Source organism: Ochotona princeps, chromosome 16 (genome assembly GCF_030435755.1).
Source record: "Ochotona princeps isolate mOchPri1 chromosome 16, mOchPri1.hap1, whole genome shotgun sequence".
Taxonomy (NCBI): Eukaryota; Metazoa; Chordata; class Mammalia; order Lagomorpha; family Ochotonidae; genus Ochotona; species Ochotona princeps.
Window position 1 is genome coordinate 55914715 of NC_080847.1, and position 20893 is coordinate 55935607.

The window sequence follows — 20893 nt, forward strand, 5'->3', positions numbered from 1 at the left end:
TGACGCCAGAAACCTTAAGGAAAATGGTGTCTTTGTTCATTGGCTTTGGTTAAGAAAAGAGACTTAGACGATAAGCGTGCATAACATGATAGGTAAATTTCTCTGCAATGTAAAATAAATAAATAAATAGTAGAAACTTAGATGGGGGGTGGGTGGGAGGGCAGGCTTTTAAGAATAAAGGCATCTTGAGTCCAACCAGAAGGAAACTTGCACATTTCCGGCCAACTCGTCTGTATTTCCACACTACTGAACTTTTGTAAACTGGGCTCCACATTGAAAAGCCTTGTGAAAGAACCTGCTAAGGAACTTGAGGGAAATGCCTGTGTTCTGTGCTGGGTTCATCGACTCCACTCAGAACACAGATGTTGTGGAGAGCAGAGATGATTTCCCAGAATGTGTTCTACAAGGGGTTTAGGCAGTCTTACGCTTAGCTTACGGGTCTAAGGAGCTACAGCTGGCATCTTGAAAGCTTTGTGTTTGTACCCAGTCCCCACCCTCTTCTGCTTCTTGTCCAGATGGAAGCCTTATTTTTCATACTTTCCCCTACTACTTCATTCTCTTTAGAGGGATCGTGTAGTTTGGGGTCTTCAGCAAGATGGACGTTATTACTTATGTCAGAGCAATGGCTGTCACTCAGGACTCTTTTGGGCTATTTAGAACACACGACCTCTCTACCCACCTGCTCAAGCACAGCAATGACAAAAGGCACCAGTGGTAGCTTTAAGTCTATTTCTTCTTCCCAAATCCAGGGCACAAAGAAATTTCCGTGTGGTGAGTGGGCAATACTAAGACGGGCAAGGCATGTGTGTGGTTCAGTAGCTCCAGCTGGAATGAAGCAGGGAAGGGGAGCTCCAGAGCTGTCTGCTCGCTTCTCACACGGCCTGTAACTCAGCCCCTGCGGGAGCTGTCGAGCTGGTTCCTGTGTCACTAGTCTGGGCCGAGTCCTCACTCAGGGCCCTCTCCAGACTGGCAGGCAGGGAGCGGAGGAGTCTCTCTCGGTAGTCCTGGCCCATGAAGACATACAGCATGGGGTTGAGGCAGCTGTTGAAGAAGGCCAGGTAGCTTGTCACATCCAATGCAATTCTAAGTTGTTGGCCCATGCCTAGCAGGATCTCCCTGATTCTGACTGTGGCTATGAGGGCTGCGATCTGATAGGGGGACCAGCAGAGGACAAAGGAAGCTACAACAAAAGAGAGTACCCTCAAAGGTCGGCTGGATTTCACTGTGCCCTGTCTGCGAATCTTCCTGGCGATGAGCCCATAGCAGATGGCCACAACGGACATGGGTGTGCCGAAACCGATAATGAAGCGGATGATCCCTCTGACGAGCAACATGGTAGCAGCTACCTTCATCTTCTCTGCGGGGTCTCTCGTCCAGGGAGACCAGTCGAAACCGCAGGCTGTTTTTCCTATCGGAAGAGTCGTTGTCGTCACACGAATAATAACCGGCAAGGTGAGGAGCAGAGCGCAAATCCAGGGTCCAAAGATCACCCTCTTGGCCAGACTTACATTGCGATGGTTCTGGGCCCAGACTGGGAACAGGACACAGACACAGCGGTCGAGAGCGATGAGAGCGATCAGGAAGACACTCCCAAACAGGTTGATGTCCACTATCGTGAAAATGAGCTTGCACAGGAACCAGCCAAATGGCCAGTGTCCCCCCATGGCCCTGGTGACAATGAAGAACGGTAGAGTGGAGGTGAAGGAGAAGTCGGCTAGGGCCAGGTTCAGGTAAGAGATGGTAGTGACCGTGTGTGTCATGCGGAAGCCAGTCACCCAGATCACAAGCCCGTTGCCCAGCACACCCAGGACGAAGGTGACGCCAAGTATCAGATACGAGAAGATGTTCAGGACGACATAGCCAGCAGGTATGACCTGAACTGCTGCGGACTGATTCATGGGAAGTGAGGAATTGGCGTCCATCTTGTCCACACCTGGAACAGGTCAGCAGTAGTCATTTCTCAGCTGTGAACCTGCAGGCAACTCCTCCATGTCCCCATTCTTTTGCACCCAGCAGCTTTCCCATTTTCAGCTCCCTCATCTTCCCAGCTCTTTCCACCTAAGACATCCTTGGCACCATGCCTGATGCTTACCCACAGATGTAAGTCAGCCAGCTGCCACCACATCTGTTGGGCAAAATCTTACAACACATTCCTACACTTTTCAACATGCAAGTCACCTACTAGGCCAATTGCTTGAATGATACAAGATTCCTGGGACTGGCACTGTTGCCCTGCTTGAATGATACAAGATTCCTGGGACTGGCACTGTTGCCCTGCTTGAATGATACAAGATTCCCGGGACTGGCACTGTTGCCCACAGCTGAAGCTGCTGCTTGTGATGCTGTCGGCATCCCCTAGGAGTGCCAGCCTGAATCCTGGTTGCTCTGCTTCCAGTTCAGCATCCTTGATAATGAATCCAGGAAAACAGCAGAAGATGGCTCATATGAAAGACCCAGTTGGAGTTCCAGGCTCTTGGCTCTGGCCTGACCCAACCCTGATCATTGTGTCATTTGGGGAGTGAGTCAGTCAGTGGAATTTAAATCTCTCTCTCTCTCTCTCTCCCTCTGTGTGTAATTCTGCCTTTCAAATCAATGAGATAAAACTTAAAAATTAAATACAAGTTTCTTGCCTCTAAGCGAAAAAATATTGGGCCAAAAGTGTATGTGAAACAGCTATGCAAACGAAGATCGATTGTATGCAAATGTTGACGACAGTCAGAGGCAGACACAGCCCAAATGTTCCATCACAGATAAACTGGCCTGCCAAGCGTGGTCTATCCACCCCTTGACATTTCACAAGGAACACAGCACCGATACATAGCATGTACATAGATGAACTACGCACATGTTATGCCAAACAGAAAAGGACTACACACATTTCATTTGTATGAAATACCCCCAAACAGGCCAATGCATGCAGAACAGAAACAGACTGGTGGCTATCAAGGGCCTGGGGAAAGGAAGAGCAGGGATGCCCTGGGAAATGGCTGTGGGGACTGTGCTGGGGTGAGATCAAAGCTCTGGCACCACGCGGTGGTTACAACTACAAAACATGACCAATGTGTCTAACACCACCAAGTCATACATTAAAATGGTTAAAGTGGAATGGGGTGAGGTACAGCCTGGACTGGTCTGCTGTACATACTGGCAAGCATGGGAACCAGGGCAGGGGCGGGCCTGGTGGGGGTTATTGTGGGTTACTCCGGCTAGGGTGCAGTTCCCACTGGTTTGTGCGAGGGCCGAGTGTGGCTGGGTAGGATTGGGCTGGGTTCCAACACCCATTGGTTTGTGTAGAAGACGGGGTTGAAGGCAGAACTGACCCAGCAATTGCAACTGCCAGCATATGCATAGGCTGATTGGGGCAACGGTCTGTGCCTGACCCTGCACTCACAAGCACACACAAGAATCTGGTATGGGATCACCTCAGACGAAATTTCTTTGGGGATCCCCCAACTAAACTGCTGGACTCAGAACTCCAAGCGTGAATAGAATTGCAGGTTCCGTGGTCTGACCGTGGAGTGCATGTGTCAGAGCTGGGCCTCCTCAGTGGCTCAGATGGAGCAGTGGACAGCATATCCAGGTGCACATGGAGGATATGGCACTCCATTGGAGCCTGCCAAGGACTCTTGACACCATGACAGACAACAGAACAAATTGATCAACTGCCCCAGCCAAGTGCTGGCAGTGAAAATCTGGGCAAGTGGAGACTCTAAGGTGGACTGTGTCAGCCAGTGGACTCTGAAGAGCGTTCATGATGCTTGGAAAGGTGGGACTGCCAGCGATTCAGAACTGTGGAACTATTGAAACCACTGGAGCAGTGCCCTGGGAGCATGCCCCCCATCGGGGACCCTGGGGCAGTTGGGAGGTGGGTGTGGCTTCTCCCTTCATCTTCCCCTTCCCCCAGATACAGGAAGGAAAAAAGAGAATGTGGAAACAATGGTCTTACCCAGTCTCCTGTAGCCCTTGACCCTTCGCACCCTAAGTAACTGTGTAAAGATCATCAAAAAAAAAAAAAAAAAAAAAGACTTTTTTTTTCCCCCGAAATAGTAAAGTTAAGGCTAAAACATTTTTTTAAAATAGTTAAAGTGGCCAACTTTGTGTTACATGTTATTTTACCAGAGTTTCCATTTAAAAATGGTAGGTGGGCACAAGAAAAATGGGGAGAGGCAGCTTCGGCGACCCGGAGCTGGACAGGCACTCACGGATATGTTCTGCAGAACCTGCAAGCAAGCTCACGCTCCGCCCCTCCCTCACGTGGGCCACGAAGGCCTGCTTCCACTCCTGTCCGACAGGCAAGCAGAGCCGGCTCAGACCCATCCGTGCACGGCGACCCTGGATCTCAGGGTCATGGGGACGTGATCTGTGCTAGAGGAAGTCAGAAGAGGAGACCCTGTCGCACACGTGGGCCTGGGATGGTCCTGTCCAGGTGCGTGGGATGGGGGTGATGGCATTCTCTGGGGTGAAGGTGGGTGTGACAGAAACAGCTGCTCAGATCTGATAAAGTCCATGCCAGTCCTTGCCAAGAGTGTGTGTGTGTGTGTGTGTGTGTGTGTGTGTGTTTGCTTCTAAATTTGCAGCCAGCTTCCTGAAAAGTCTCGGGCCCGGCACAATAGGGTAACAGCTAAAGACCTCACCTTGAACTTGCCGGGAATCCCATATGGTCGCCAGTTCTAATCCCGGTGGCCCTACTTCCCATCCAGCTCCCTGCTTGTGGCCTGGGAAAGCAGTCGAGGACGGCCCAAAGCCTTGGGACCCTGCACCTGCGTGGGAGACCTGGATGAAGCTCCTGGCTCCTGGCTTCAGATTGGCTCAGTTCCAGCTGTTGCAGCCGCTTAGGGAGTGAACCATCTGACGGAAGATTTTCCTCTCTGTCTCTTCTCCTCCCTGTGTATCTGCCTTTCCAACACAAGTAAATAAATCTTTAAAAAGAAAAAAAAAAAGTCTCTTCTGAGGAGGAAATCAGTGGACACCTTACAGACCAAGTTAGTGACTGGTGCACAGGAGCCAGTTACAGCACCGGCCTGGTGGGATTCCAGCAGACCAATGACAACTGAAGGGACATTCCTCACCTAATTAGGGCACAGACAGCCCCTTTGCCGCCCACGTGTCTAGAGGGGTATAAACTCCCCCCTACATAGCTCAGCCACCCTTTTTGCTTTCTTTCTCTTCCCTCTGCACTGCGCGAAGGGGGGCCAGGAGCGGATTTTCCAATAAAGTTTCCCTTACAACTTTGGACAACTTGCTGATATCATCCCACCAGTGGGTGGTCCGCGGTCATTATCTAACAGTTAGGGGTGTTTATTTTGCTTATTGCAGACTTAGAGCATTTGAAAAGAGTCAAATTTCCAACAGATTTCCAAGGGTTCGTATCAAGAAAGAAATGTGAAATATCTCATTCATACTTTTTATGAGGTCTGCATGTTGAAATAATAATTGGCCTAGTCAAGTTCAAATAAAATATTAGAGTAAAATTAATTTGACCTTTTTTCTTGTTTAAAAAAAATTGCCTCAGGACAAATTGTACATGGGCGGCAGGCATTTAACCCAGTTGTTAAGACGCCCACACCGCAGACCACGGGGCCTGGGTTCAAGTCCTGGCTGCAGTCATGTCTCCAACTACCTGCCAGTGCAGACAGTGGGAGGCGGCAGCTGGCGGCTTGGCCACCCATGTGGACGATCTGGACTGAGTTCCTGGCAAACCAGGCCAGCCACAGCTGACGGAGACATTTGAGGAAGAAGGATCCATCCGAGAGGGTGTGCTCTCACATCACCTCTCGCTCATAATGAAATAAATAAAAAATTTAAAAATAAAATTGCATAAGTGGCTTATTCAGAGCCGCAGCAGGCACGGCTAAATTCTGCTGATGGTGTCTGTGTAACACCCAGCGCCAGGCTCCTCATGTGGAGACTCCTCTTTCCCTACCACGCTCGATTTCTTCCAGGGATAGCCTCCTCTCCTGTCCCCACTCACAACTGCTCTGCTTGCCACGCACCTCGCGCCCTCTGTGTCCTCCTGAACTGCTCTTCTCTCATCTCCAGCTGTCCTCCAGATCCCACTCTCATTCATCGGCCATTCCTTCCTTCACACGTCTCCCCTCTCTCGTGGCACCAATCTTCTCCCACCGTTCTCAGAAGCACCTGACAGGCTCCTCGGTCTCTTATCTGAACATCTTTTTCATTCCACATCCTCCTTTTGATTCCACATCCAGACACTTCCTTAACTCTCCTCTGCAGAAATACATCCTGAAAGAGTTTCAATGTTTTCTGTATTTGGCTCTTGGCCTCCTACATTTCACTCCAAATAGTCAGTTGTACTCGAGAGTCTACCCTCGTCAAACTCCCCAGCACCCAGGCACCAGGGCCTCACCTGGATACTCCACCAGCTGTGGTCCTCACTGCGTAGCTCCGAGTCCTGGGCTCCTAGGGAGAGTGACTGGGGTTCTAATAGTCTCAGGAAAGACGACACATCAAAGGATGGGAGGGAGAGAGGAACTGAAAACGTTGAGCAACAGGAAACAAGAAATTAGGGTTCCTGGTGACTCACAGTGCCCCCAGTAATGCACAATACGGTGCCCATCTTCATAGCACTGGAAGCGTGGGTTGGACCTGATTTTCCTCAGCCCGAGGCTTCTATGGGACGCAGAGATTTGGCCCTGTCAAGCTCAAAGTCCAAGGAATGTCCGAGTCCAGGCTCCTTCTCCTTCCAAGAATGAAGATAGAGAAAGGAGCAGGCACTGAGACGGAGTCAGTGAGCAGTGAAAGACAGAGGAGGAAGTAAGAAGCAGGAACCAGAAAGACACAGTCAGATAAGACCACCGGAGAAGGTGAGACAGTCGGACAAGACAAAGTCTTTTCCACCCACCCATTCCCATGGTCCTCTGCTTGCATTTGTAGCTTTCTGGCTCAAAGAAATGGCATTCTCTTTGCAATTAGGTGTTACCCAGGAGGATCAGAGTATTTGAACAAAGACAGGAGGATCAATACTGTCCCAGAAGTAAGAACAATAATTCCAAAAGCAATATTCCTGCAGTTTCAGCGCACTTTCAATGATAAGTAACTTAAAAGTATAACAACAGAGGAAACCAAAGCCAATATTTATAATTTATTTTACAAGAATTTTGGAGGGGACCCAGCACGATAGCTTAGTGGCTAAATCTTCACCTTGACTGTGCTGGAAACCCTTATGGGCGCCAGTTCTAATCCCGGCAGCTCCACTTCCCATTCAATTCCCTGCTTGTGGCCTGGGAAAGCAGTAGAGGATGGGCCAGGGCCTTGGGACCCACATGGGAGACCCAGAAAAAACTCCTGGCTTCAGATCAGCTCAGCACCAACTGTTGCAGCCACTTGGGGAGTTAACCAGTGGACGGAAGAGCTTTCTCTCTGTGTCTTCTTCTCTCTGTATACCTGCCTTTCCAATAAATAAATAAATAAGAAGAATTTTGGAGGTGAACAGTACAGATGACCCGAACGCCCTGAGATTAGAAGTATCTCAGATTGTGGGTTTTGTCAGATCGTGGGCTCTTTGTATATATGTAATGATCTTGGGGACAGGATCACCCTTTCCACGTACCTGACAGCTATGCCCTGAGCAAAATTTTATGCAACATCTTCATGATATGGAATTTTTCACTTGTGGCTTCCTGTTGGCTTTCAAAAATCTCCATATTTTGGAGGATTTTGGATTCCAGAGCTTGGGGTTATGGGCACTCAATCTCAGCTAGATGATTTCTAGACAAATAAGGTCATTGAGACCTCTGTTTATCTTGATTCTTACATGTTATCATCCACAATATGGTGCTTTTCTTGCTGGGAATTCCCTCCTGCTGGTCACAAAAGAACTGCCATAGCTGTTGACTTCACAAGAAAGCACCTCCAGCCGGGAGACAGCAATGGGATGGGGAATTACTGAATATTTTAAATCATAAATGGGACACTTTCTGCTGTGTCCTTAGAGGAGTTTGTTTGGAGTCCTGCATAAAAGCTATATTTCCAACGTTACTCAACATGAAAAGGGCAACGAGTGTGAAGGTGTCTGAGAGTGGCAAGAAAACTGAAATTGAGTGTGGGGATGAAAATGAAGAGGGAGGCAGAGGCCACCATTGCACACCAAGAAAACAAGGACGGGGGATGGGGACACCCATGGCGAGGACGCAGCTGAAAAGAGTTTAACTCTTTGGTCTAGCTTTTCCCCTTGGCATGCCCCCCCACATCTCCCATTATCATCTTTTACTAAAGCCCAAGGAGGTTTGGTCCTCCCTGTCGAATGGGCCCTCACTCAGCAGGTTGCCCAAGTGGACAGAGGCAATTGTGTGTAGCCCCAAGTGACTAAAGCGAAGAAGAGGAAGGACCCAGCACTTACATTCCTGGTGTGACCATATTGCCTAATCTGGGTAAGGCCAAGAGGGAAGTGGCACGGGACTGGCCTGGGCTGGGGGAATCCCTGACCATGGCCGTGCAACAACTGTTTCTGACACCTGCAGTAGCAGAAGTATCTGACCCAAGAAGCCCAGCCTGGGCTTGAGTCTCAGGTCCACTATCACTTGCTTGGAGATGGGCAAGTCATTTCGCCTAAGGGTCAGAGAACCTTTTTGTAAAGGGCTAGAAGGTGATTATTCCACATGGTACAGGCCGTTCGTAGTTGTGTCTCAGGCACAACTATGCAGCTCTGCTGGGAGAGCCCCACTAGGGCCTTGGATGGCAGGTAAATGGTGAGCATGACTACATGCCAATAAAACTTGATTTAAAAAAAGGAGTAGGGCCGTGCCTCGACAGGCTAATCTTCCACCATTAAGCACTGGCATCCATATGGGCACTGGTTCATGTCCTGGCAGTTGTACTGCCAGTCCAGCTCCTTGATAATGTACCTGGAAAAGCAATGGAGGATGGTTCAAGTTCTCGAGCACTCATGTGAGAAACTCAGAAAAAGCTCCTGGCTTTGGACTGAGCCGTCTCTGGCTGTTGCACCCATTTGGGGAGTGGACCAACAGATGGAAGATCTCTTTCTCGCCTTCTCTTTCTGTAAAGCTTTCAGATAAAAGTAAGTAAGTATTTAAAAAAATATAGTAAAACCATTCTTGCCTTGTGACAAAAACAAGCAGCGAGCTGAACTTGGGCTCCAGTTAACTATACCCGGTCTTAGTCACTTGAGCTGTGAATTGGGAAGAAAAATATCTACAGGCCTTTTTTTTTTTCTTTTTAAGAACATAGCATAGGTTCCTGTGTAATAAGTGAGGGAGATCCAGGGAGTAGGGCAACTGCTAGGTTAGCTGGAATGCAGGGTACGATTGACTTGTTGCTTTGTCTTTGGTTCTAGGTAAGCCCAGGACTTTAGCCTCTGCGTGACTTTTTGTTTTAACATGAGTTGTGCGGGTGGCACAGAGGTCTAGTCGGCTGCAGTGCGTATAGGTAGAAATGTGGCTTTGAGATGATGGATTTGGGCTTCCTGGGTGTGCAGCTTTGTTCAGAGAGCTTCATGTCAACCTCTCCAGTGTCTGTGGTCATCAAGGCCTAGTGCTTGGTGCTGAGGGTGACAAAAGGTGGATGTCCCCTTGTGAGGGATGCCAGGACTTGGCACATTCACGTGCCAGTTCTCTAGGGCTGGGTGGTATGGATGGACCCTTTCTCAGAACCTGCTGGCAGAGTCCAGCTGATGCTGTTTCTTGGAATGCCAACAGTCCTGGTCCTGGGACTAGAGGATGCCCCACAGACGCTCTTTTGGAGTTCCCTCATATAACCTACATTCTAGTCATCAGGAGTCAACATTGTGTCTCAGAGTTTATCTGTCTGGGTGAACTTGGCGGTGATTAATATTCAAACCTATCTCCACTAATGGTCTTCTGATCTCCATCTCCAGGTCAGATCTTGCTCTGGAAGTTCAGACACATCTTTCTGGGTTCACCTGCTCATTCATTCATCTCCATCTCACCATCTTCTCTCATCAACCTGCTGGGGTGGACTAGATGATGACCCCCTACTCAGCCCAGCACCTCAGGAGACATTCAAAGAGGCGACGAAATTAAAATGAAGTGACCCAGGGAGTTGAGCTGCCGCCCACGATGCTGGCACCAGGTGCAGCTGTCCTGCTCCCTGCTCATCTCCTTGCCGATGTGCCTGAGAGCATAGCAGATAAGGTCCTGAGGGGGACCAGATGGAGTTCTCGACTCCTGGTTTCAGACCAGCACAGACCTGGCTGTTGCAGCAATTTGGGGTGAAACAGCAGGTGGAAGCTCTGATTCTGCCTCTCTATCAGTCCATTTTTTCAATAGAGTTTTTAATATTTTACTTTGAATTTTTGAGTTATGTGGTACAGTTTCATATAGACTGGAATTTCCTCCCAAACTCCCACCCCTCAACAGATTTTCCCCATTTTACTACAGTGGTATAGTTTCCATAAGGAGTCACAATTCCATCAGTCTCCTTTTTAAGTGTACCCCAGCTTCGCTGGTACATCGCCTACACACGTCCAACAGTTTCATCTTTCGTCTGGAAGCAGGGATGCAAGTTGAGTTATACCCCCACATTTGGATAAGGTAGACCCCAGTACTCCATCATTATACACTTCCATAATTGAGAAGCCATGAGACAATGTAAACAACTGGCATGACTTAGAACAACAGCCTCAACAACAACAACGACTCCAAGAAATTTTTTAAATGCAGTGATCAGTGTGGATTTGATCCAATATCATGTCCTTATTACAATAGGATACTAGGTCAAAGTCCTGTACGAATATTTCATGGCACTGAAAATCTTTGAAAAATAGGGGAAGGACGCGAAAAGGAAGAAGACCATGTGAGGACATGTTGAGAGAAGGTAGTCACCTTCATAGGTGACCAAAGAGAGAGACCTAAGAAGCTGTCAACACTGTTGACACCCTGACCTTGAACTTCCAAACTGCAGAACTGTGGGCAAACGCATTTTCTATTATATGATCCGTTCAGTCTGTGGCGTTGTATTCTGAAGTCTCTATACACTCTGCTTCTCTCATGGATGACCAGTTAGCCTGCCCAGTTACCTTGGTGATGTGGTTATAAAGAGAAGGGGCACAAATTCCTTGATACTCTTCCCATGAAGAGGTGTGGTCTAGTCGCTCTGCCCCTAAATCTAAACGGGGTAGGAGCTGAATCAATTGTAGGTTACCCAGGTGGTTACTTGTAGAGAACTGAAAAATTGCTTGGTGTGGGGAGAGAGAAGTTCGTGTTTGGTGCCAGAAGTATTGTGTTGTAAGTAGAGAAACAAGATTTTGCTTACACATCATCTCTGTCTTCCATGGCCTGCCTCTACTTCTTACACCGATCACTGTTTCTTTTTCTGAAGAAGAAAGGGTGGAGGACCACATGACCCTTAACTGTCAAAGGACAGGACCCCCGGCACCCCAGAGGCTTGTGAGGTGAGGGACATTCAGGTACGTCCTAAGAGGAGCCTGCTCCCAATGTATTCTTGGGGCCTCTCAGATATTGCAAGAACTCCCAAGCTTCCGTGCAATGATTGGTTCCAACACGGCTGCCCCTCCCAGCTCCACTGCCCCTCCCGCTGTGCCTCCCTGAAGCTTCTGCAGCAGTTCTCAGAGGCCCAGTAGCTCCGCAGGAAGCCAGAAACCAGCACAGGAAGAGAATTTCAGCCTGTGGTAAGTTGTGATGGGAGGAGGGGAGTCTGATCATTTAAAAATAATTTTTTTGAAGGTTTGTTATGTAACAAGCAACTCCTATAATCTGAAGCATGCTGTCCGTGTGGCACCTGCTTGTCTTGTGTGGCTCTGAGTTCTTGCTGTGTTTCCAGTGTGGGCTGAAGTGTGCTGTTGTATAAAATGTATTTAATGTACTTGAAGCCTTAGTAGAAAAAAGAGTTCAACTATCTCATTACTGATTTTCATTTTGGTTAAAGGTTCCAATGGTACTGTTTTTTTTTTTATATATGCTGAGTTCAATAAAATTGGTTTCCCCTGGATTCAAAGAAAATTTTAAGCATGGCTAGTTGAAAAATCTTTATGTGGCTCATATTTAAACTTTGCATGACATCTGTATTGAAGAGTGTTAACTCCAGAGGTATAGCACTGAAAAAAAAGGTGGTAGTCTTGTTGAAACTTACACCCCAGTAGGGAGGGTGCTTAGGCCACAAATGCATGAATAAAAAAGGCATAAAAAGGAAAGTAAACTGATGATACAGACTTGCCAGGGGCAACTGCTTTGCACGGTGGGTCAAGCTGGACTTCTCAAAGGATTATGAAAGACGGGAGTGGGAGAATCAACAAGGCAGACCCATGGGTGCTTGGTAAGTGTAAGTTAGGAAGACGGAAGTCCACGGAGGGTGTTTGTTCTTTGTCCTTTGTCTTCTCTCAGGAGAACAAATCATAGGATACAGCAGGTGTAAGCAAAAGTTATTTGCGAGGTTAGTGTAAATACACTGGCCCGGGGCGTGGTGATGAGGGGGATGATTCTGGCTGCGTGTCCAGCATATTCTGTCATTAGGACTGATAAAGGCTTGGATTGGATTTGAATGATAATGGACAAAATGGAGGTCAAAGGTAAGTTCTAGATTTGGTGCTGTTGACATTCTAAGTTGTTCCTGAATGTTGACAGCATGGTAGGTTTGGCAGGATGAGCCAATCAAGAATCAGCTTGGGCAATGTTAGGAATTCCCCGAGTGAGATGTTAAGAAGTGAATCGATTCAGTCAGGCCCTGGTCCTGGGGAGTGGCCGAGGCAAAAGATTAGATTGTAAGTTATAATTCAGCCCTGATGTAGTGTGATAACACCGTACAAGGTCTAGAGACAGAGGTTGGGTCGGTGGAACAGGTGCAAGCCACAGTCCATCCCAAAATTTAGATTCAAATTTACAGGAAGAAAAAGGCTATGGACTAAAGAGAGGGTTACCAACTGAACTCTAACCAAGAATGTGTTACATATAGCTTATATTTTGCAGAATAAACAAAATGTGTTTTGAGAAGGAAAAAAAGGGGTCTGTGTAGTTGCATAGTCCCTTTAGCCACGGTCTGTGACACAGCATCCCATATGTGTGTGCCAGTTCAACATCCAGTTGTTCTGTTTCTGGTCTAGCTCCCTCCTTAGATGTCAAGGAGGCCAAAAGATGATGGCCTGAGTACCTGGACCTTGGTCACTCACATAGGAAACCTGGATAGAGCTCCAGGCTCCTGGCTTCGACCTGGGCCAACCCTGATCAAATTGTGGTCATCTAGAGAGTAAGCCAACAGATGGAAGATACCTTTATCTTTCAAATAAATAAATCTCAAATCTAAAAAATAATTTTTTAAAAGAAGTAATAAGAGATCTAATGGGTTCTATGTCACCATGACGTCACACTGAGAACTGAAAAGAGGCCATTGGTGTTGACAGCAAAGACTTCTCAGCATCCTTGGGGAGAGTTTGGGTGGTCGTGTGCTGGGGCCACCTGGCATGAGTGCAAAAGATGTGAGCCGAGGAAGTACAGAGAGCAATTGGAGATTCTCCTCGATGGTGTTTGGATGTGAATACTCCAACAAAGGCTCTGAAGAGATAAAGGGCTGAAGTCGGAAAAGTGTCGAAAAATGTCAACAATAGATTCTTTTTCCATGCAGGCAGATGGCCATGTTTATATAAAAAGGAGGATTCTCTGATTACACGAAATTTATAAACTATAGGGGGAAACTTCTTGGGAGGGTGAGGGGCACATCTGGAGAAAACCTGGGAAGGGAATCTTTGGAACAAGCATGGATGCTTTGTTCACAGGTGGGCTGGAGGGATTATGAAGGGAAAAGCTAAAAACCTCATGGTTCCTTATTGCCATGTTCTCAGTACAGTGCCAGCTAAGGGCACTGCCATAGGAAAGAAAGTTAGATTGTTGGAGGACAAGCTAGGGCAGAAATCATGGCTGTGAGGATGAGAAAGCTGAATGTGCCAGAGAAGCAAAATGAAGAAGGAACTGCTGATTTCCATGTCAAACCTGTGGTCACAAACTCAACTGTGCCCTTAAATAATTGTGACATCATTTCCATCTGGTGAGCCATGGTTTCCTCTTGTGTCACACAATGATGATGGCGAGAATGTTGAGAGGACAAAATGTACAGAGGCTGGTACACAGCAGGATTCACCCAGTAGTGGCATCTGTGGTGCAGAGGTCCTGTCCCTAACCGTGCAGCCAGGGTGACCTGATGCTTCACCTGTTGGCCTGTCCCTGCCTGTCATGTCTCTGTCATTGTCCTCACTTTATGAATGAACAGCTAAACATCCATGCTTTAGAGGTTCTTGTGTGCTACTCAGAGGTAGGAATGTGGGAAGATACTTAGTGGGCAGGTGGAAAACCCAGGAATGTTGAGGAAGCAAGGCTTGGGGGAGAGTTCCTAATTCTTGAGGAAGCACACGTCCTGGGGCCTCAGTCAGGCAGAGCTGGGATTCGAGCTCTGCTTCTTCCCAGCTGGGGGATTTAAACAATGAGTGTAGCTAGCGTAAGTCTTAGCTTCCTCTTCTAGGAAACGGTTATGCTAGTTGTAGTTAACACTATTTGATATTGACAGCATCTCAAAGTATTCCCTGTGCTTTACACACATTGATACCTGCAATTAACAAGCATCCGTGAGAGGAGCTGTGTGCTTGTGCATAATAGTTCATGAGCGGTAGCACTGGTCCTGATACTCCACACACATGGCCAAGCGTGGACAAGACCAGGAGTCCACATCTGTTAGACGCTTGTGGTCCAGCCTGGAAGGTTTCCTTCTCTATTCTCATGTAATCCTTACCTGCAAGTCAGTTTTCACACTGCCTCTGTTCTGTAGAAGAGGAAGCTGAGATTCAAAGAGACGTCATTGGGGCCAGCACTGTGGTGCAAAGGATGAAGCCACTGCTTGCAACACCAATGCCTCATGTTGAAGAGCAGGATGGACATTTCTAGTTACTCTGCTTCCAGTCCAGTTCACTACTAACGTGCTGTGAGGGTAGCAGAAGATGGCCAAAGTGCTTGGGTTGCTGCAATCCAGTGTTCTTGGCTTCTAGCTTCAAACTGGCTGCTACGGTGATTTGGGGAGTAGACCAACAAAGGGAAGATTGCTCTCTCTTTCATGCTCTGTCCTCCAAATAAATATTTTAAAGAGATGCCATTGGGCAAGAATTCATATCAGGAAGGTGTCGGGGATGAGATGAGAACATAGCTCTATCTGACTCTATAGTTCAGTACTCTATACAACAGGGGATCTCAACGTGGGGAGTGAGTCAGCCTTCCAGGGCACGTCATTGACGACCTGACGACATGTGCCAGTTCTGGTTATCGTAACTGGCATCTAGTGGACAGACAACGAGGACACTGCTGAACATGTTACATCATGTAGGACAGTTGCCCACAATCAGGGATTTTCCAGCCATAGATGTTAACAGTGCCAGTATTGAGAAAGTCTGCATGATATTAAGCAATGTCTCAGGAAGATCTCATTGAAAATGCTGGGTGGGCTCGGCGCGTGGCCTAGTGGCTAAAGTCCTTGCCTTGAACGCGCTGGGATCCCATATGGGCGCTGGTTCTAATCCCGGCAGCCCCACTTCCCATCCAGCTCCCTGCTTGTGGCCTGGGAAAGCAGTCGAGGACGGCCCAAAGCCTTGGGATCCTGCACCTGTGTGGGAGACCTGTAGGAAGTTCCTGGCTCCTGGCTTCGGATCAGCAGAGCATCGGCCATTGCGGTTACTTAAGGAGTGAATCATTGGACGGAAGCTCTTCCTCTCTGTCTCTCCTCCTCTCTGTATATCTGACTTTGTAATAAAAAGAAATTAAAAAAAAGAAAGTGATAGGTGAGGTCCATAAGAGAAGGAGGAAGTGGGGGAAGGAGGGTGTAAGATCATCATCCTAGGATATGGCCGCACCCAGACAACCTGGGGGACAGTCTGCAAAGGAACACTTGAGAGCAACAGAGGCAGTGGCTTTGGGGTCAGTCAAGTGGAAGGGACATTGAAGAGACTGACAAAACTCCTGGGTCACCGTTTTCCCTGGCAAAAGGATAATGATGAGGACTGTCTCATAAAATGAGTATTAGATGTGGACAAGTGCCTGGGGATTGCATTTCCTTTAAAGGGAGAGAACAGCGCAGTTTAAGATGATGCTCAAATTCTTACAGCTGCAGAGAAAAATCACCCTTGCTGTAACTCTGAAATATTCAAGGGTGGGGCTCGTGAATGTGCATTTTAACAGACATCCTGGATATTTCAGCAATAGGCGACAGAGTGTAGTAAAAGGAAACTTGCTCAAGTGGCAGAGACGTGGGGGTTACAGAGACGTCCGAGTTGAACTGGAAGCAACAGCGACAGGTGTGACCTGCTTCAAAGAAGGCGTGACTGCAGTTCTAAAAATCCTTTCTTTAAAACCAAGGAAATACTTCCCAGAAGCTCCCCCAAAATATCTTCCCATAGTATTGGCATCCAGAATTTAGTTATTTGTCCTTCTCTCAAAGGGATTCCAAACATTGGTTAGACCAATCAAGATTCATCCCCAAAGATGGAGAAAGAGACATCTTCCCCAAGGGAAGCAATGAACTAGCAATTGTGACTTGGTTCACATACAAGAATGGGTGGACAGACGTTTGGTGGACAGCCAGCAACATCTGCCATACCTGGTGTAGCAGAACAACTGCTTGGGGATTAGGCCATTGGACTGAGGTCTTCCCTCACTACTATCCCATAAATATTAATACATTTTCTGACACTCCTACTTTTTATCCCGTAGAACACTAAACCTACACAGTGACAAGCTTTCCCTTCAAGAGAAGAGCTCTGTATCAAGCAGGGACAAGGAAAAGCATTGGCTTGAAAGCAGACATTGGTCCTCCTGCACTGACCTCCTGTAGCATAGAATCCACAGGGTCTAACAATCACTTCAACAAACTCAAGCCAAACCCTAACACTTTGGATAAAATACCCACCACGCCATAGGTCAAGCCTCCTCACAGTTGGTTAAAATTGTTAACTAGGAGGCTGGGAGAACCTGACACCGAATAAACATTGCAGATCGCCAGGAACTTTGCAATGAGTCATGGTTGAAATGAACTTGAGCCTATGCTATGTCTAATCTCCTGTGATCAAGCTCCCGCTGTCTCTACACCCTCGGTTTGGTATTTGTGCTAGTGGAAGGAACTTTATAATTCTCTTGGTAATCAACTGGACAGGTGGCACGTACTTCAATAACTATAAGCACGTGCAGAGCTATTCTTCCCAAAAGCACACGGAAGTGACGTCCAACTTTACAACATCGCTCGCCACAGAGGTCAGCGGTTGGGTCCATGAGTAGAGATTCTCTAATATGGTTCCACAGCCAATGAATGTTTAAATGTTTCAGGTGCGGTCAAGATGGAAGCCAACATCTCGCACCTTCTGAATGGATCTGAAGTAATGACTTATGAATCTGCTGGTCATAGAGCTCTGTGGATCCTCTCATTGCTTATTCTTGGGGTCACCTTTGTCTTGGGTGTCCTGGGCAATGGGCTTGTGATCTGGGTAACCGGGTTCCGGATGACGCACACGGTCACCACCATCTGCTACCTGAACCTGGCCGTAGCCGACTTTTCCTTCACGGCCACCCTACCGTTCCTTATGGTCTCCATAGCTATGAGAGAAAAGTGGCCTTTTGGCTTGTTCCTGTGCAAGCTGATTCACATCGTGGTGGACATCAACTTGTTTGGGAGCGTGTTCCTGATAGCGTTCATTGCTCTGGACCGCTGCATCTGCATCCTGCATCCGATCTGGGCCCAGAACCACCGCTCGGTCAGCCTCGTCAGGAGGGTGATCGTACTACCTTGGATTCTTGCCCTGGTTCTGACCCTGCCCATTTTCATCTTCCTGACGACGGCAGAGGATAATAAAGGGAACACGTACTGTACTTTCAGCTTTGAATCCTGGGGTGACACCGTCGAGAAACGGGTGGCAGTGGCCATGACCATGTTGACGGTCAGAGGTATCATCCGGTTCGTTGTGGGCTTCAGTATGCCCATGTCCATCGTGGCTATCTGCTACGGACTCATCGCTGCCAAGATGCGCAGGAAAGGCATGATAACTTCCAGCCGGCCTTTACGTGTCCTCACTGCTGTTGTGGCTTCCTTCTTTGTCTGTTGGTTCCCCTTTCAGTTGGTTGCCCTTCTAAGCACAGTCTGGCTGAAAGAGATGCTGTTTCTTGGCAAGCACAAAATCCTCGATGTCCTGGTGAACCCAACAAGCTCGCTGGCCTTCTTCAACAGCTGCCTCAACCCCATGCTCTACGTCTTCGTGGGCCAGGACTTCCGGGAGAGACTCCTCCACTCCCTGCCTGCCAGTCTGGAGAGGGCCCTGAGTGAGGACCCCAACCCGACCAGTGACACATCTGCCAACTTGGCTTCCCCCTGTCCGGAGACCGAGTTACGGAGGATGTGAGGAAGGGGCTCAGGGACACCTTGGAACTGTGCCTCACTGGACCCTGGCCCGAGTTCCAGCCGCATCTTGCCTTGCCTTGTCTGGGGCCGCTCGGCGGACTACGAGTGCCTCAGGGATTGCTTCTGCACCCCCTGATTTGTTGATCCTACAGGCGATGGTGCTGTAGACAGACCGTGGCTGTCACTTTTGGGTTTGAGAGCTCCGGCTGGATCCTGGGCTAAGCGGACATGGGAAAAGAGTGTAAGAACACTTGAACACGTAATGGGATTTCTAAGACTTAGATGAAGACAGACTGAGGAAAAAGCTTTATTGTTTTATTATCACCATTAAGGAAACTGTATAAGATCTTGTGGAAATACTTTTTTTTTTAAAATTAGACTGTATATTTTCCCTTATTCCTAGTTTATTTTTTTTCCTGTAAGAGTGATCTTTAAAAAAAAATTCACAATTGGATGTTGGATTTTGTCAAGTGTACTTATTAAAAATTACATCATTTTATTTACATCATCATACATTATATTGACTAATTTAAAAATACCCAACCAGCACTGCATTTCTTGGATGAACTTCATTTGGTTGGGACACAGTTTATAAATCAGTGTCAATGAATTTCTTCTGTTTCTGTGTTTACTAAAAGACGGCTTTCCTACTTTCCTTGAATGTCATTGTGAGGTTTTACATCAAACTGACAGAGAAACGAGCTCTCTCTTCTGATGGTACGTCTTTTAAATACATCTAAAATTCTCCAATAAAGCCAACGGGGTCTTAGACTTTCTTCCTGGGAAGGCTTTTAATTACAAGTTCAATTCAGATGATAGCTGTAAGACTTCTTGGTCTTTTTTTCCTCCTCGTTCAGTTTTGAGAAAATGTGATTTTTACTGGAATTTGATCACTTCATTCAAACTGTCAAATGTATTGTGTACAACACTTGGCGTGGTTTCTCTCCATGAGAATGTAAGGAAGCTTCAGGCAGACATTAGAATCTGTGCTGCTCAGCATGGCTGATGTGTAAAATAGTGCCCGTTTTTAAATAAAGACTTATATATGTGTATTGCATTAGTGAATCAGTAAGTAGTAGCATCACCTAGGTAGCAAGTGAGAACCTTAACTGAATAATTACCTCCACCTTTTATAACAAACCATATCCAGTGAATTCCTACTATCCTGCGAACAATATTTATAAATTCCCATGTGGGTTACATTTGAAAAAAAAATCATTTATTATTTGAGAGTTACAGAGAGAAAGGGAGAGGCACAAAGAGAGATCTTCCATCTGCTGGTTCACTCCCCGGCTGGGAAGCCAGAAACCAGGAACCAGGAGCCAGGAGCCAGGAGCTTCATCTGGGTCTCCCATGCGGGTGCAGGGTCCCAAACCCTTGGACCATCCTCTACTGCTTTTCTCAGCCCATTATCAGGGAGCTGGACCAGAAGTGGAGCAGTAGGCACCGTAGCCATCACCCCAACAAGATGCACATGGTTTCATCTGCTACATCACAAAGCCAGCCTCCTGGATTGCATTGTGATATCTCATTTTTAATTTCCACTTCAGTGGTCCATCTGGTGTTCCCTCATGACTCTATTCTGAATAAGTCGATCTGCAATGGTACCACACCATTTGCACAAATGGCCCTCCACTTTCCTGATGTGCTGGCAAAGAAACAGCTCAGAATGAGTATTAGGTCATCAGAATTCATCACATCACTGCTGTACTCACCACTTTCTACTCCTTTTCCTGTCCAGGCCACAATGCCAGGCCCTGCACAGAAGTCTATCCCTTTAATTCTCATTCTTGACTCCTGTAAACACTTTCAAGTTTATACATACACACACACACACAATGTAATTCTGAAGAAGGCATGGCCACAGGAAACAAGCGGCTAAAAAGAATGCAAAAGAGGTTGGTGTGGTAGCCTAGTGGCTAAAATTCTTGCCTTGCATGCACTGGGATCCCAAATGGGTACCAGTTTGTATCTTAGCTGCTGCATGTCCCACCCAGCTCCCTGCCTGTGGCTTGCGGAAGCAGTCGAGGACGGCCCAAAGCCTTGGGACCCTGCACTTGTGTAGGAGATCTGGGAGAGGCTCCTGGCTTTGGATTGGGGAGTGAGCCAGTGGATGGAAGATGTTTCTCTAGCTCCTTTTCTCTGTAAATCTGACTTTCCAGTAAAAATTTAAAAAAGGGTAAAAGGAAAAAGATGGTAACCATAGATGATAATCTCTAGATGGGAGAACCAGGGTTTCCACATTGGCTAGTTAAACCCTCCTCCACTGCCAACACAGGCACTTCTTAATACTCCTGCCGATCACCCTGGCTTCGTTGATAGAATAGTGCCTATGGCACACTCTCCAGTTTTTTCTTCACCAGGAGTTTTTTCTAGATACCCATTGCCTCATTGAATGTTGGGGTCTTAAAGCTGAGGGCTGGCCCAGCATGGTGGCGTAGTGGGTTAAGCTGCTTGAGACTTCAGCATCCCATATGGGCACTGGTTTGAAACTCACCTGTTCCACTTCCGATCCATCTCCCTG

The 20893-nt window shown here is 47.4% G+C and overlaps 2 protein-coding genes across 3 annotated transcripts in view; one reads left to right on the forward strand and one right to left on the reverse strand.

Annotated features, from left to right (window-relative positions):
* Positions 1-588: 588 nt before the first annotated feature.
* FPR1 (formyl peptide receptor 1) overlaps positions 589-20893 on the reverse strand; it is a 102511-nt gene continuing 82206 nt past the window's right edge. Inside the window, exons 1-2 of one of the 2 annotated variants that reach the window (XM_058674579.1) lie at positions 6368-6446; positions 589-1933 (exon numbers count right to left, since the gene is read on the reverse strand). In XM_058674579.1, the coding sequence (XP_058530562.1) occupies positions 873-1922 (1050 nt within the window). In that variant the 5' untranslated portion in view covers positions 1923-1933; positions 6368-6446 and the 3' untranslated portion in view covers positions 589-872. Of the gene's footprint in view, positions 1934-6367; positions 6447-20893 lie in introns of those variants that run through there. The other variant, XM_058674580.1, reaches the window with a different exon arrangement.
* FPR2 (formyl peptide receptor 2) lies at positions 11403-18701 on the forward strand. Its single transcript, XM_004597128.2, has 2 exons — positions 11403-11626; positions 17304-18701. Exon 2 carries the CDS (start codon positions 17315-17317, stop codon positions 18368-18370), a length of 1056 nt encoding a protein of 351 aa, XP_004597185.2. The 5' UTR covers positions 11403-11626; positions 17304-17314; the 3' UTR covers positions 18371-18701.

What these genes read in the sequence shown, in the direction of transcription:
- FPR2 (XM_004597128.2), top strand. Translation starts at nt 17,315, where the DNA reads ATGGAAGCCAACATCTCGCACCTTCTGAATGGATCTGAAGTAATGACT.